The sequence below is a fragment of the Penicillium longicatenatum genome (assembly GCF_028827895.1).
Source record: "Penicillium longicatenatum strain IBT 33135 chromosome Unknown contig_7_segment0_segment0, whole genome shotgun sequence".
NCBI classification, from domain to species: Eukaryota; Fungi; Ascomycota; class Eurotiomycetes; order Eurotiales; family Aspergillaceae; genus Penicillium; species Penicillium longicatenatum.
The window spans coordinates 4184554-4200424 of record NW_026643124.1 but is presented as its reverse complement, the minus strand read 5'-3'; the positions used below and the strand labels follow the sequence as shown (position 1 = coordinate 4200424).

The 15871-nt window shown below is 50.0% G+C and overlaps 5 protein-coding genes across 5 annotated transcripts; 3 read left to right on the top strand and 2 right to left on the bottom strand.

Annotated features, from left to right (window-relative positions):
* Positions 1-715: 715 nt before the first annotated feature.
* On the top strand, positions 716-913 carry N7484_011837 (uncharacterized protein; the record flags this gene model as incomplete). Its single annotated transcript, XM_057122224.1, has 1 exon — positions 716-913. The coding sequence occupies one exon, from the start codon at positions 716-718 to the stop codon at positions 911-913; it is 198 nt and encodes a 65-aa protein (XP_056967978.1).
* A 2335-nt stretch (positions 914-3248) lies between these two features.
* N7484_011836 (Clr5 domain-containing protein) lies at positions 3249-4365 on the top strand (the record flags this gene model as incomplete). The annotated part of the gene is made up of 2 exons (XM_057122223.1): positions 3249-3376; positions 3429-4365. 2 exons carry the CDS (start codon positions 3249-3251, stop codon positions 4363-4365), a joined length of 1065 nt encoding a protein of 354 aa, XP_056967977.1.
* A 1522-nt stretch (positions 4366-5887) lies between these two features.
* Positions 5888-6971, bottom strand: N7484_011835 (NADPH:quinone oxidoreductase family protein; the record flags this gene model as incomplete). The annotated part of the gene is made up of 2 exons (XM_057122222.1): positions 5888-6889; positions 6939-6971. The coding sequence occupies 2 exons, from the start codon at positions 6969-6971 to the stop codon at positions 5888-5890; spliced, it is 1035 nt and encodes a 344-aa protein (XP_056967976.1).
* A 1204-nt stretch (positions 6972-8175) lies between these two features.
* On the bottom strand, positions 8176-10723 carry N7484_011834 (uncharacterized protein; the record flags this gene model as incomplete). The annotated part of the gene is made up of 2 exons (XM_057122221.1): positions 8176-10581; positions 10631-10723. 2 exons carry the CDS (start codon positions 10721-10723, stop codon positions 8176-8178), a joined length of 2499 nt encoding a protein of 832 aa, XP_056967975.1.
* Positions 10724-11354: 631 nt separating this feature from the next.
* Positions 11355-12311, top strand: N7484_011833 (SSH4 family protein; the record flags this gene model as incomplete). Its single annotated transcript, XM_057122220.1, has 1 exon — positions 11355-12311. The coding sequence occupies one exon, from the start codon at positions 11355-11357 to the stop codon at positions 12309-12311; it is 957 nt and encodes a 318-aa protein (XP_056967974.1).
* Positions 12312-15871: the final 3560 nt, after the last annotated feature.

Below are 15871 nucleotides of genomic sequence, written 5' to 3'. Positions count from 1 at the left end.
AATTAGCGTCAGGATTTTGATTAACGTCTAGACTCGTTCGGGGGCAAGCCCACTTTTCTCAGCCTACTGTAGTATGGACATCGTGGCTAAAATCTACGATTTCTCTTGATCCACAACACTAGTGCAAGGTTTAGTCTTCTCCCAACTCTTACTCTTCTAGGATTGAGGGCTTCCGAAGCCCTTTCCGACCGGATGTATACTCCACACTTGACAAATACCTCTAAATTAAATCTATTCTTAAAAAGAACAAAACTGCCCGGACAATATACTTATCTCGTCAAGTGGGGGGAATTGGCTTTTTTATATCTATTCTCGGGTTCGATTCCGCCACCTGGTTCTTCATGGACTCATACTAACTCTGTAGAGTTCAGTATGTTTACTCAGATTTGGCCGATGTGGAGGTCCTTTTTAGGCCGAACAGGAGAAGGTGATCCCCGCGGCAATCCAATTAGCCCTAACGCTAGAGCCCAGTTATCTCGGACTCTTCATTCCTTGGATGATGTTTTGCGTCATGGCGATGTCTTTGCCTTGGTCAAGTCGTCTGGTTTGAGTTTGACCTCGACGCGAGGCATGAAGTAAAATGTTTAATGAGGGATGTTTCATAGTCCTCAAACTACCGGTGCCCTAGGTGGAAGAAAAAAAGTATACAGAGCACATAAGGCTGGACGGGGGTGAATGATAACCCCAAATAATTACTCGACTCCGTATGATCCTCATGGAACAGGGATCCGAGTCCACTCTGCACATGGGATCATGTGTATACCGGTCGATCACGGGAGCCGTCGATCAGGCGGGCTCCCATGCTCTCGGCCAGACTACTCCGAAGAGCATCAATGCACCGGACATGACCTCAATGGCTGGAGTGGGGAAGATGCACATCCGGCCAGCCGGGGTGGAGAAAAAGAAAGGGTGACAGGAAATTAAGGAGACGGAGGGAATACGAAATGGATGAGGGGAATTGGAGTAGGAGCGACTCCAAAACCTTGTTCTAGGGCAACACTGCATAAGTAAAACGCAGTTTCCACGGTTCAGGATTCTTCACGGCCGTTTGCTGCTACCGAATATTCACCGGACGCTCCTATAAAAAAGTGGAGCTGTCGATCCACGACGCGGAGTTTATGCCTGTTTGGGGGATCAGATCCGGCGATGGAGGATGAGGTAAACAGATGATCCACGGTAAATCTGGAGATTCTATTTGCTCTAGTGATTTCTTTTTTTAATCTGCATGGCATGATTGACCAGGTTTCATATCGCATTAGGAAAAAATTGACCGGTATTGTAGGTATTTCCACGGAGCGTTCTTGTGATTGGTAGAGACTTGAATCTTAGCCCTTCCCCCCATTCTGCATCCTAACCCTAGAAGGTGAGGATCTCAACCGTTCGACACCACGCCAAACTAGGTAGAAGAGTCCGTGTAAAGCCTGGGGAGATCTTCATTCCGCCCTTTTCCGCTGTAGCCAAGCTGTAGAATTTCAGCGACAATTCGCCGTGCCCTTACAGTAGAGGGTATGGCGCCATCCTAGGGGGATCCCTGTTCGCCGATCCCCACACCTTAAGACCGACTGGATGAACCCCGGTTAGAACCGAGGCTCGGCCATGGATACTGTAGTTTGAGGTTGAATAAAAGAGAAGAACGATAGGGTTTCGGTTGGAGGTACCGGTAGAGAGGGAGGCAAAAAGCACGGTAGTACGACAGACCTGCGCTTCCGAAAGCTACCGATGTTGCACCAAACATGGAAATCAGTCCTGAGGATTAACATGGGGTACACATGAAAACAACAGTTCAGTCCAGTGTGATATGCGCGAGAAACGGCATCGTCGACACAGCGGTATCGGAGAGAAGAGTTTTTGATTTTGTGATTTTTTGATTTTTCATCTGAAGTTGATTGATTGATTTTAATTTTAAAAATTTTCTCAGTTTTCTTCTTTTATCTTTTTATTTCATTTCTTCTGGGTGTCAGGCTGGGAGCTTGTGGCGTCCAACAGTCGACAATCTGACTGGAGGCTCTAGTCTCATCAACGACTCCACTTCATCCACTATTGAGTACCCGGGCAGATCGGGGCGATCCACATCCCTGTCGATTGGCGCACTCACGAACTGCTGCTCCATGGATCGCGTCATTATTGGTCTCGTCCGAGAGGCGGCTTCCACTAGGTTGGTACCATTCCATTTTGATTCTTAGCGTGTTCGGCCCAGGGCGACAATTCGCCTCAAGGGGGAAGTCGTCGTTGAGTCCTAGAGAGAGAGAGAGAGAGAGAGAGAGAGAGAGAGGTCGTGTTGGGCCCGCATTAACGAGGATCCGGAGCCGTCCAGGCACGTTCCTCCCGGTGGAATTGAGTCAGGACCTCATTTTTCTGATTCGCGGGGCTTTTGCCATTCGGCATCTACAGCCGTTACACATGTCGTGATTCCCAATAGTTGAAACGGTTAAACCTCAGATCATCTCCTTTGGGGAAGAGATCCGATGAATAGCCGAAAACGACCGCGTGAGGAGGCACCGGTGCGGCGATGATCGGCGGGTTTGGAGATCCAGGACCTCCTAAAGTGGGGATCGGCCTGGGGGAGGGCTTATCTGAGGCTTCTGGGCGACCTAACCGTAAATCAAATGGGGTTCGGGGACTGACCCCATCGAGGTTGATCCGGTAGACATGGTTCTGGTATCGTGGTCGGGTGGAAATCTCGATAGATCACCTTGCACGTCGGTTGGGAGACAACATCTGATTTTAAATAGTGTGCTGTGCGAATCAATCTCAGACAAAGAGCGCTGTCAGCTGTCACGGAATGAGATGATCAGTCGAATCTGCGTCTTTGTTGAACCGGGCATGCGCCAAGTGCTCCATTAGGGATAGTTTCTTGTTTGGTTGGAGATGCCAATGATCCACTCCCAATGCTCTGAGGATCGTCGATCCGGAATTCCCACGTCAAGCATCTCGTCAGGATCGACGAGCACGTTGACAGACCCGACACCATGGAAAATGAAAGTGGGGTTTCATCCAGACCAGACCCAGAGACCTAGAGACCCTGAGTTGTTGGTCTGTTCATATCGCTCCTCCCCGGGAACCACTTCTCCACTTCTTGACTAAGTGATCCTGCTTTTATTGTCTTTTCCACGGACTAATTTCCCCCCCTATCGTATATATCCTGGACCTCCCCAACCTCCAACCATCTCCATCAACATCACGAACCACTGCAACCACTCTGTACTACCGCTTTTTCTCTTCATTCCTTTTCTTACCCACTGAAAAGGATGAAGACGTCCATTTCCTCTGATGTGTGGGAGAAGAAGAAGGCCTTGATTGCCAAGTTATACATGGAAGAAGAATGGCCATTGAAACAAGTCATCAAGCAAATTCGGAGCGATGATTTCAATCCAAGGTCAGTCTCTTCCCCTTGGTCTGAGAAATCTTTCTGCTCACACATCCTCCAGTGAAACACAATTGCGCAGTCGCTTGAAGAAATGGCGGGTCACCAAACCATCGCGCCAGACTCGCAAGAAACCCAACACAGATGATGACGACTCAGACAAGGATGTCAAGAGATCTTCGACTTCCCCCCGCACGCGCCGGCCAGCGCCCGTGAACACGGAGAAGTCCCGCCCCAGCTGGGCCAGTGCATACCCAGCATACGCTCCACCAGAGCTTCAATCCAACGATCATTCCAAGTGGACCGCATCACTGCCATCGCAGTTGACCCCCAGCCCATCGGGCGAGCACGGCCTCATGGTAGGGAGACCATCCGTGTCCTACGACCACAGCCCGACCTCCGCATCCTTTGACCAACCCGCCCAGACCTCCCCAGTGGACGAGGCACTCATGCTCAACACCAGCTCAGTCCTTACCCCCCCCTACGCGGGATATCCTCTCTCGCCCGACTCCGGTGTCCCCAGTCCCGGATCTAGCACGGCCGCAATGTCATGGCCAAATCGCGCCGTGTCCGTTGACATGGGCCTCAATCCTGCCTTGCACCCGGGTCAGTGGTATCCCATGCCGTTTGAACCCATCACTCCACCTCCAGGTGTGGCCCATGCCCACATGCCGCCTCCAGGATACCGGGACCACATGTCTATGGCTCCCCCTGCCCCGGGCATTTTCTCTCCGGAGTTTGCTTCATACCCTGGTGAGGTACAGGACTACCACCATGGGTATGATCCGAAGCCGTGGAAGCGCTCTATGTCGCTCCACTACGACTATGCCGGACATTCTTCTGCTCGCCCGGACGCTGAGCGAAAGTACCCGCATGGTCACCCACCGGGTATGGTGCCTATTCCTACTCAGTCTCCGCATAATATCATGTGTGCACCGCTTCTTCCGTACATGGGGCAGGAACCTATGGCGCACAAGCAGCACCCTGGTGTGGGATACTGAGATTCCTTGATACCTGTTTACCTTTTTGCTTTCCTTCTGAACATTTTCTCCTTACTGTGTGAAAATGGATGTATCCAATAGATATTGTGTATGACTTACTGGTGTTGAACTATGGGTGGTTGTTTGATGTTTTTGGAGTTTGGCGGGCATTTGTCCTTTGATACCTCTTGAATTGACCTGTACTTGAACTGATTTGATTTCTGCATTGACCTGTTCTTATCTCTTTGTCTTATTTACTATATCCCAATTTTTTATCAGACTATATACATATTGCATATGACTTACTATCACCTCGAAACAAACACACATCCTACAATCCCAACTCCAACCAGATCAAATCCTAGATCAGATCCTAGATCAGATTGCCGAACTCATAGCCGATGAAGTACCAAAACCAAGAAACCTGGAAAACCATATGACGATTCAGCTTCCAAGAATCAACTTGAAACCCCTCAAACCCTTCCAAAGCAGCCTTATCCCAGTTTAGACAATCGTCCGTCTCAAGGGGAAACCACCGTTTTGCAACCAGGCCCCGTTTCATGTCTGGGCCCTTCATTTGCCAATTTTTGGTCAGATTAGCGAACCTTATCTTCTCCAACTACAGCCTCAAAAAGGGTCTGATCCACGATCCACCCGGGCCTCATTCCCTTTTGTTTACACGTGGCGAAGATCACGCCGTTTGGGGGGGCAATCGAAAGCTTAACTGGCGATCATCCAGTAAATCCCAGTCCCGGTTCCTAACGTCGCGATCGGATATAGTAGCCCTGATTAAACCACCGATTGAACTGGTCTGAAGTTTGAGGAGTTGCATCTTTGTTGATTTCTCAAATTCAATGATCTGAAGGGATCAGATGATATGAGTTGGAGAGGCGACTTTGGGGTGCAGTGTATCCTTGGAACTGCATAGCTCCAAATCCAGGTGGCCGGGTCGAGTGACTAAGCAACGGAATAATGTGGATCCGAGTCCGCGTCCCGTTATTTTTTCTTCCTTTCACTTTCGTCTCAATCTCTTCATTGTGGTTGCCAGAATCAGATGTTGACTTCTGTGTACACATGATGCTGAATACCTTATCTTTGAACACTAACCTTATCTAGTCAACTCTCTCTCTACTTGAGGGTCTTATCCCCATTAAAAAAATCATCCGCAACTCCTCAATCCAGCTGTTCCTGTCCTTTGGACTTTTCACGGACCCTTCCTGAAGGACGGTCTTCACAGCGTCGCGTCTTGTGGCCGTGATAGACTGGAGCTGGATTGCGCGTCTGGTTCCTTTTTCGAGATTTCTCGAAGGAGGGTTTCCGGGCGTTGCGTTCGAGTTGCTAGAACAAATCAGGGCCTTCATAGTTCATGTTTACTTGCTCGAGTTTTCCTCTTTCGGGAGGATTTTATGTTTTCTACGAGAGCATGACTCCTTGCGCACCTACATTCTTTTTTTTATTCCAGTTCAAGCTTGAAATTCAATTGATACGTCTGATTTATATACCTCTATGCTTTCATCCTTCCCTATACACTGGTCCCCCAAGCCTACAGCTTGCTCTGAGCCTTCTCATTACCAACCACATTCACCACGACCTTCCCCCAAGTCTCACGACCACCCAGCGCCTTCAAAGCTCCGGGCACACTCTCCAAACCAGCAAAAGTCTCATCCTTAAACGCTGTTCCCCGGAACTGACCCTTGGCAACAAGATCAAAAATCCCCTTCCACACCTCCTTTACCGTCTCCGTCTCAAACTTCGCATACATCCCCCAATGAAGTCCAACCAAACTCACATTCTTCAACAAAACCCGATTCAACGCAACCTTCTCAATCTTCCCAGCCGCAAACCCAATGACCAATAACCGCGCATTCCACGCCACACACTTCAAACTGGCATCAATCAAGCCCACAGGATCATAAACAATATCAACGCCCGCCTTGCCATTTCCACTCCTCTTTTCAGCACAAAGCTTCTTCACTTCCTCCGGCCACGCCTTGTCATTATAATCAATAACATAGTCAGCCCCAAACTCAACCGCAATCTCCCTCTTCCGCTTGGTGCCGGCAGTAGCAATAACAGTCGCACCCTTGGCCTTGGCAATCTGCACAGCAGCTAGCCCGACACCACCAGCGGCAGCATGAACAAGAACCCAGTCACCTTCTTTCACACCGGCACGGTGCACTAGGGCTCCATAGGACGTAGGCGCCGTAACGAATAACCCGGCTGCATCCTCGAAACTCCAACCCTGCGGCACGGGGAGTAAGGATGCCTCCGGCGCGAGGATATGAGTTGCGTAAGCACCCTGAATAGCACCGAAGACTCGCTCACCGACTTTGAATCGGGAGTTAGGTGCGGAAGTTGGGACGGCGAGGATCGTTCCTGCGAACTCGGAACCGCCGATCCAAGGCAGGGGAGGCTGGTGCTGATATTTTCCTTGGATCTGCAGGATATCGAAGAAATTGGTACCGGCCGAGTGGATCTCGATGAGGTACTTGTCTGATGCTGGTGATGGGGTAGGAATGGTCGAGACTTTGAGCTCGAGGGGTCCCTGGAAATCTGTTAGTTGAGCCGAGGTAGGAGGTATTGAATCGACGCACCTTGACGTATTCACTGACTTGGACTGCGCGCATCTTGATTTAATTGATGTCTGTGGAATATAGGGAAAGTCAAGTTGAGGACGTTGGGATAAATTATGGGAAAAGATGATGGGGGTTTCCCCGCGTGATATGCCGAGGTTGCTCGGATAAGCAATCCACTTTTTACCTTGGTAGAGTCTAGATCGACTTCAGCTCCACGATTTCAGCCCGAACTCAACTTCGACTTGTAATGTTCATAGGCTACAGATAAATTTGTCGTAAATGACTTTGATCTGGTACTATAGTCAAGCTATCATCAAATGTCCTCGGTATCTACGACAAGTGCTTGAGTACGAACTCAGAACTTCATGCTTGCAGATCTTGCTGCTCTTCAGCTCCGTCTCCTAATTTAATAACTCTGGTGTCCCTGATGTCCCTGATGAGGGCGATACAAGCATACCACCTGGACTTGAAACTTCGATATGCTTGACAACCTATTTGCTTCTCCATCCAATTCACTTGGTCCTGTGACTGACAGCGCAGCAGAATTGTAACGTCACGGATGAAGGTTATATCGACTTATCTGTATGAAGGGAATAATATGGTAGCTTTCTAGTAAGACTGAAAAATAGCAGATTCATACCTTTATAATGGATACGATTACTCGAGGCCAGAAAAGAGGTACCAAGAGTGACATTATCAAGCCAATGTCATGAAAACTGTAGAGAGGGTAGCAAGTCGACCACGCGTATCGAATTGGTAGTTCGGGGACCTGGATGTGGTACACAAGGAATGTTGCTAATCTACCACGATTCCTAGCTTTCTCGGCCTTCAAAATTTGAGCCCTACATACTCCTTGACCACTTTTCTCCTGTACTCTTCTCCTTCGACTCTTTACAACCAATCTACTGAACTTACTTTTTTTGCATCCACGAATCTTGAGAATACTCGTGCACTGATACCCAACGTAGACTAGCCATTAATCTCAGAAATCTCAAGTGATGTGCCCAAAAGTCTTTGGAAGCTTAGCAGATTACTGACTTCATATCCCAGCTTTCGGTCTTACGTAGCTCCCAGATTTTGCTGCTTCAATGCGAACCAGAAAGGCGAATAAATCCAAGAATCTGACACAGTGAAAATGTATTTGTGGGTATGTCAAACAACACGCGTAGCTAAACATCGAAGAAAAGACATTAAATCGTGAGCATCATGGTTCATAATCCAAAAATCCATATATAGATCAAATTAAATCGTTAAATCAATGATACCGCTCGCGCATATGAACAAGCGCAGTCCAACCCTGACAACAAGCTTTACTCATGCCATGCGCACACCAGCAGCATTGATGCCGGGAAACAGGTCCCTGCTGAGGAGGTATCGCAGGGCCACCCCCAGGCCTTGGCTGCCCATTAGGAGGCCCGCGCCTCGGAACAGGCATCCGTCGCGGATCATCAGGATCCGAAGAGAAAATCGAGTTCTTCCCCGAATTTCGTCGTGAAAATGTTCTTGCTAACCTAGATCCCGGCGGAAGGCGTTCCGGACTGGAAAATTTGGCATACACCTCTGATGGCATATCGTGCCAGTACTTGCATTGACAACAGATGACAAACAGTTTGGCGAGAACGTCGTCTGATCGAGGTGGTTTCATCTTTTGCATGGGGTTTTTGCGTAGCATGCTTAAGGGTCCAGAGGCTAATGGGGGTTTTGTGCGGGGACCGATGGGACCTCTGGGTATTTCTTTCATTGTAGCGTCTTCTGCGGGAACGGTGGGCTTCGGTTCTTTGGGTTCGGGGGCTGGGAGGGATGTTCGTTTCGATCGTGGAGGTACGTCGAGCTTTTCTTCGTCGGCTGTATTGTAGCTTGATGCTTGCGATGAGATCGATGACCGTCTATGGTCTGGGCTATTCCAGCCCACTGGAGAGATTCCTCCGTCGGTGACCCTGCGCGGAGAGAGGTGATGAATTTGGGACTCTTTGGAGCCCTGTTGTGCATCACCTAAGGCATGCTCTGCCGGGTTCTTATTGCTTGTCCACTTGGGAGTGTGATCTTCAAGACTATGTCGACCCGGGTGCTTGGGAGGAGCTATCGCATGAGAGTGCCTGGATTCTCCCGGCATTTGTCGCTCCTGGTATTCTGTTCGAGAATTGCGGCTCTCCTGCTGAGCTTCGTTCCCAGTCAATGGCCATGCTCCATATGAGTCCCGTTTGGCACTAGGACTAGCCCTATTTGGCTGAAATTGAGTATTTTCGGGCGTGGAGACTGCTGTCGATTGTTGATTGCGCCCCTGGGGCTCCTCAAATTGAGGAATCTTTGAGATTCGCAAGGGCTTGGGCAAATCCAGGTTCTTTCGTAGCGAAGGGTCGACATTTGATGACTCGGTCGGGCTGTCAGGGATGTTTGGGTTCATGGCTAAAGGTGAGGATTTGTACGCTCTTTGATGACTTTGCGGAGTCGTTTCCACACGGTTCCTCGGAGGGTATTGTTCGACAGATATGGGTGACTGGATATTCACTGTGCTGTATGAAGTAGGCGATTCCTCTGACATCGTGCTAGAGAATTCACGCAGCTGCTGCACGGTTGTGATACGCATAGCCGAGGGGTCGTCTTGTGGAACACTCTCTGGAGTGGTTTTCGAAGACAGACCCGCCTGATAGGTCGGGTCTCCGGCGCTTGAAGAGCCAGTATTGGGGGTCTTAGGGGTCTGCCTCCTGTTCTTTGAAGTTAAAGATAATTCTTGGTCAAGATCTGTTCCATACAATGATACTCGAGGGGATTGCTGTCCCCCGGCCATGTTCTCAGGCTGGATAAGACCTGCACCGGCCTGGCCCTGTGTCTTCTGCCACTCCTCGGCCATCTTCCAGTTTTCTCGAAGATCGTCTGACTTTATTGGGGTATGGTGTAAGCGCTGCGCTTTCTGAGGCTGAGATGAGACTGATCGAGAAGATTGTTTTGATGCGAGCTGACTCGCAGGGATCAAGGTGGTTCCGTGTCGGGTCGCTAACTCCCGTGAGACATCAGCCCCAAAACGTTCCTCTAGTGCCAATGGGATTGATGGTGCAACAGGAGCTGCTGGATTTGTATCAGTGGAGCCACGGGTAGATTCAGCGTCACTTTCATTCCCTGATTGGGAGCCCCGACGAGAGCGCGTAAAGAATCGCGTAAGAGATGACGACCTCAATCGCGAACTGCCAGCACTGGATGAACGTTCCGAGCTCCCTTTTTGTTTCTTGACCAAGCGGCGGGAGTTGCGATCAAAGTTGGCAAAATCCTGCTGGGTCTGGGATTGCTCTATTTTAAGCATACGCTTCTCCATCTCTTTCCTCTCTGCCTCCAGTCGCTTGGTCGCTCGCCTCTCGTTCCGTGGTTTCTCTTTTCCCCATGTTGGCGAGGAGCATTTCCGATCGCCTTCTGTCGCGTGCTTAGCCTCCGTTGTCATTTGCGTGGAGTCCTCGTCCTTGGGGGCTGCGTGAACAGATGCGCTGGAGCCTGTAGTGCTGAGAGAAGGAATACGAGAGTCCGACGAGAAATTGAAGGAGCTGAGCGCTGCATCATCAGGCATCGATAGCGCGGCAGTTGCTGCTGACTTGGAATCATTGTCATCGCTCGGTCGAACTGAAACACGGGACAGGGTTGGCGGGGTGCCTGGTCCTACACTTTGGCGTTTCTGTAGCCGTTAACAGGAGTCTTCGCGACAGGCCTGGGAGGAGTCTCACCTTGTCTGTTTGATCCACTCGATCACCACTAAAGACGCGCTGGAAGCGTTCTGAGAAGGATGATCGACGTCTGCGGGGCGGATCGGCCGACATTGTGCCCAGTGAAGATAACGGTAGAGGCAGGCAGTAGGGGAGACATGAGAGTTGAAATCTCTCTATCACAGAAATCCCCTAAGGGTGTGGGACCGGAGTAGATTCCAAATCGCGCCACTGTGTGGTTTTGTGACACTGGAGATTTTCAGTGCACACATGTGAGACCTGCAGCTAAAGTACTATTCTTAGCCATTTTCCCTTTTTCTTAGTCACCACCTGTAGCTAACTAGTTAACTAGTAACTTAATCGATGTAGATCTGTCTTCTCGATTATTCGATTGTCTCACTATGTATAGAGATTGGGGGTTTATCTTTATTTCTTTAGTCATTTTCATTGCTATATGGCCCAACATAGCCGAGTTGAAAACACGACATCTCTAATTCTGGTCTACAGACAGGAATAGGAGAGGCAAACATGACATGGCAGCCATCATGATGATGAACTAGATTGTATTGATGAGAGACGCTATTCTTCCCAGGGTCCTTGCTCAGTAGAACGATCCACGGCTCATCCACACAGCCCCGCTTGGCGCCGTGGAAACCAGGTCAACCTTAAACCAACCGGGAACCGGAGCATTCACATCACAACTAGTCCAGTCTCCCAGCAAATAACTGCCTTCACCATCACAGCTATGAATAAAGCTATGGAGAAAATGAAATCCCACTTCTCTGCTGAGTCGGGCCCCCCACCCAGCTACGAGGAGACAACAAACGAGGGAGGTATTCGAGGTGACCCACCACCATACCACAACTGGCAAGAAGCCGTCCCGGACACCTCCATCTTCCCACCACCGCCAGTATCAGGATACTACAGCTCGGGCACAGGGAACGCATCCAGTGACGACGCAGAAAGAGCCCATGCGTTCTGCAATAATACTCCACTCTATATTCCGGCCCAACCCTCAGAAGCCGTCTACAGCGCAGTCCAACATCACGACATACGACCCGTAAAGGCAAATGAGTACAATGGCATTCTACAATCAACGGGCCAAGGTAAATGGCACGGCCGCACAGTAGACCGAAACGGAGACTGCCTAGTCTTAACGCATCTACCACTCTACTTTGCCGCCGCAGACTCACCCTTTATCCGCGAGACGCGCAAGACGATCTATTTCGAGGTGAAACTGCTAGCTCGCCGGGCTGGACCGGGCGGAAACACTGACGAAAGTGGCTTCTCCATCGGATTCGTGGCTCAGCCCTATCCCTCCTGGCGATCACCCGGCTGGGAGCGGGGAAGCCTGGGGATCTTTTCCGATGATGGGTGTCGATTTGTGAACGATTCGTGGGGCGGCCGGGACTTTACTTCCCCTGTTAATGTAGGTGAGACCGTTGGGGTTGGCATGGTGTTTTCCCTTCCTGAGTTTAGCGGCAATGCGAAACAAGGGATCAAGGCGAGGGTGGAGGTGTTTTTCACCCGGAATGGTCATCGGGCCGGGGGGTGGGACTTGCACGAGGAGGTGGATGAAGAATCCGGGGGAATCGGTGGGCTGGAAGGCGATTTTGATCTTTATGGGGCCATCGGGCTGTTTGGTGGCGTCGACTTTGAATCTTGCTTTGACCCTGCAGGTTGGCTTTGGCAGCCTGCGTAGATGCGTCATGTTTCTAGAATGCTGCCAAGTCCATGTCTAGTGGGCAGAGCTGAGATCGAGGGACTGAGTTTGAAGAGAGCTCTGCTCGGACGTGTATTGCCTCGCCATCGGTTTCAAGGACTGGTCTGGGCCCTATTGATTACCTTACTTTGCAAATATGCGTTGCATCCTTCAGGTCTAGATCACCTATGGAACATGATATTCTGACCAGATAAACTCCCATCACACGATCTCTCCCCATGGGAGTTTCTATACTTAGCATATCCCACAGTTACCGGGCTGATTATAATATCCGAGCTGACACGGGGTCAGTGGCCATGCGCCTATCCCGACAGCCAGCTAAGCATTCATGTACGCACCGGAGACTAGGCACGTACATGCATGGTCCTAGAAAGGTATCGATGACCACCCCTCAAGGAATTCATCCGAGTAGAGGCGCGTATTAGTGTGCCGGGGGGAAGTCAGAGCTGCATTCCCGCCATGCAGCGCAGAGCGAGATTGACCAGGGGCATGTAATCCTTCCGCCTCCAGGTCTGGACGCCCCAAGTTAATCGAGGTGCATGAACAGTAGAAGGGAATTTGACGTCACCATGCACCTGCATCTCCGACACGAGTACAGTATCTAGCTCGTGTATATCTCGCGAATATCCGGAATGTCGGTTATGGGAGAATCTGGGCCGAGGACAAGACCATCTAGGCAAGGACTTGCGAAAGGAACGTGTTTCTGATTACGACAGATGTTTAAGATTGGGGTTTTCGTGCTTTGTGCATCCAGACCGTCGGTAGCGAAGCACTGCCTGGTTGTTCGCGGTTCGCAAGTTCTCAAAGCAGCCTCATGCTTTTTTCGGGCTTCGGCGAGCGGCCTGAACGCCGTTTTGCTTTTCCTGGGAACGCAATGACCGCTCTAGAGCTGCATGCAATGCGCGCACTGACGAAAAGGACAAAGAATCCGTCAACAGAGGCTAATAAGCCCCTGTCAACGACATCTGCACCCGTGGATTCCAGAAGTACTGTAGATTGTAACTAGTACTTTTTGAGTCATTGGTACATCAAGATGGCTGCGGACTTATTTCCACCAAGTACTATCAACGCATTACTAGCCATTACATATTCATGTTTACAAACAGATTGCGCCATCCTTCCCCTGCGTTTCCTCTTCGTGTCGAGTCGGAGATCGGCAACAAGCTCTTGAATTACTAAAGCAAAATTACCTGGTAGATAGAACGGGGACCGAAGCCGGTAATTGAGCCGACAGTATGCCACGGTTGCAGCAGCTGCAGCCAACTAGGCAGCCTCCTGCAGCTAGAGGATCATAGCGACAGGTTAGCGGGGAGCGGTTGGTTCTCGACGTCGTATCAATGAGAGCCTCCGGAGAATGGGGGGATCTGACACGGGACAATGCGCGCGATGGGGCCCCCTGCAGGTTGTGGAGAGTTTTGTCGGCCGTTGCCACCAGATCGCGCTACCCATTCAGATACCAGGTGGATGCTGACCACGTCTCATGAGGACCAAGAGTGGAGTAAGGAGAACAGGAAACAGAAGAAAAATCACAGAAAGTGTTCTCCGGTGTGGATTGCACGTGTTGTTATACAGAGTCAGAGTACTTTGGCAAGTCAGAAGCGAATCCACTTGAGTACATATTTTTTCCTCCCTGTAAGTGAGTAACGCACGCTCACTGGACGATCTGGGCGTCCCTCCCTAAACAGGAAATAGTAGCTGGTGGCATGCTCGGTCAGCCATTCGTCGGAACTAGTTGACGGTGGCTAATCGGCTTGTCAGCGCTAAAGGCCAAGACCAGAGGGCGAGAGGGGAAAAGCCGTCTGATCGACCTGCATGTCATTTCCGTGTCAAATTTGCTTTTTTGATGATCATAAACTGGAATTTGACATCCCACACTCCCACGGATTTCGATTCCTTTTCGCATGCATTTACTTCCCACGGAACCTTCCTTTCTCTACGAAAACTACATTGACCGAGCACTGGCCATGACACGTTCTCATGAAATGGCTCGGCCACTCCCGGGATAACAAGTGGACATGAAGGGACGCTACGGGTATTTGTGTGGAAAGTGTGGAGTCTAGACAATGGAGAGTCCGTGCAGCCGAGATACGCGTCTGTTTCACTCCTTTGATCTCCACAGTACAGTTCGGCCGAAGCCGTACAGAAATGGGGTGATGCACGATAGAACCCAAAAAAAAAAAGAAAACGAGAGAGAATCAAAAATACATGGCGTGTTTTCTCTGATTTCTCACGAAACTCCGTGCCGTTGCCACTGGGGAAAAACGGGCCTGTGCTGTAGCGAACCCCGTTGGGAAAGAGCTAAAGTACCTTAGGTGGGCAGCGTCAGGGCGTGATTTTAACTCTGCAGTGGACGGAGTATGCTACCAGGCCGATCATGGCCGAGCGCATGTCCACAATGCACGGGAAAGATCCAGCAATTCCCCATTCAGCGGGTTGCATGGTGCTTTGGCCAAGTCCGTTAAGGCTCCGTCAGCTTCGATTAGACGCGGTAGTGGGGGGACCTGGTTCTATAAGTCCCACGGATATACTCCGTGTAGCCGGGTAGAGACTACTCGAGGCCGGTCTGGTCGATTCAGCGACGGTGCAGGTCGCAACGACAGGTACACGGGCCGAAAATGCGTTCTGGGGTGCCAGCCCGCTGGGTCGCCTAAAAACACTTTCTGGCTTTGTTAGGGGTCGCCTTGTTTTTTGCTCGAGTTGCCTTCATACTTTATCCAGAGTTCTCGTATGCTTTTTACTCCTGTAATCTTGCCCCACCTAAGCTTGGAGGGACGAATTAGGTGACGATCGACCGCTAGAATTCCCCTTCGCTTGCGAAACCAACTTCACGAGGAATAGTTCACTGGCAGTACGGAAGTGGATTTGACCGATGCACGTTAAAATTAAGAAATCCATATTGTGGCACAAGGCGTTCGAATCACGGCCGATCATTGTCGCAGGACGAATAGGGACAAAAGGTACGAGAATGGGTCCTCAGTCCGCTAGTATAGGGCAGCTTTGGCAGTTTTCAGTTAAGTCCAGACTCAGAGTAATTTGGTTTCGTTCTTCCACTAATAGGATCCGGCGATAATACTGCATAATGATCATATAATCGAATCATAAAGTGATATGCTGATCCCAGAAAAGGTTTTGGTGGGCTGGGCACCAATGAAGATCCACCCGGAGGGGGGGAGGGAAGAGGGGAACCGGAGATGTTCTCCCTGGCCCCCATGTTCTGCCGATTTTTCCTTTTTCTCTTGATTTGATATTTCTTTTATTTTTTCGTCCTTTTGCCTTAATTTATTTTTTCGTTTTCCTGCATCAGGAACTACAGTAGTTAGTTCGATCGGATTGGTACCTGCGACACTGTTCGGTCAAGTGCTCCTGGTTGCCTTAGAATGTCCTGGTTCAGCTGATCGTCTCGTTCCATGGATTCACATTCGCCCTAAAAACTAAAATTGGACAATACGATACCACGAACTAAGCAAATCATATAGAGCTAAGACCGAACTAAGTTATATTACTATCTGACGGCGTAATACCCATGTACTTTACCCGCT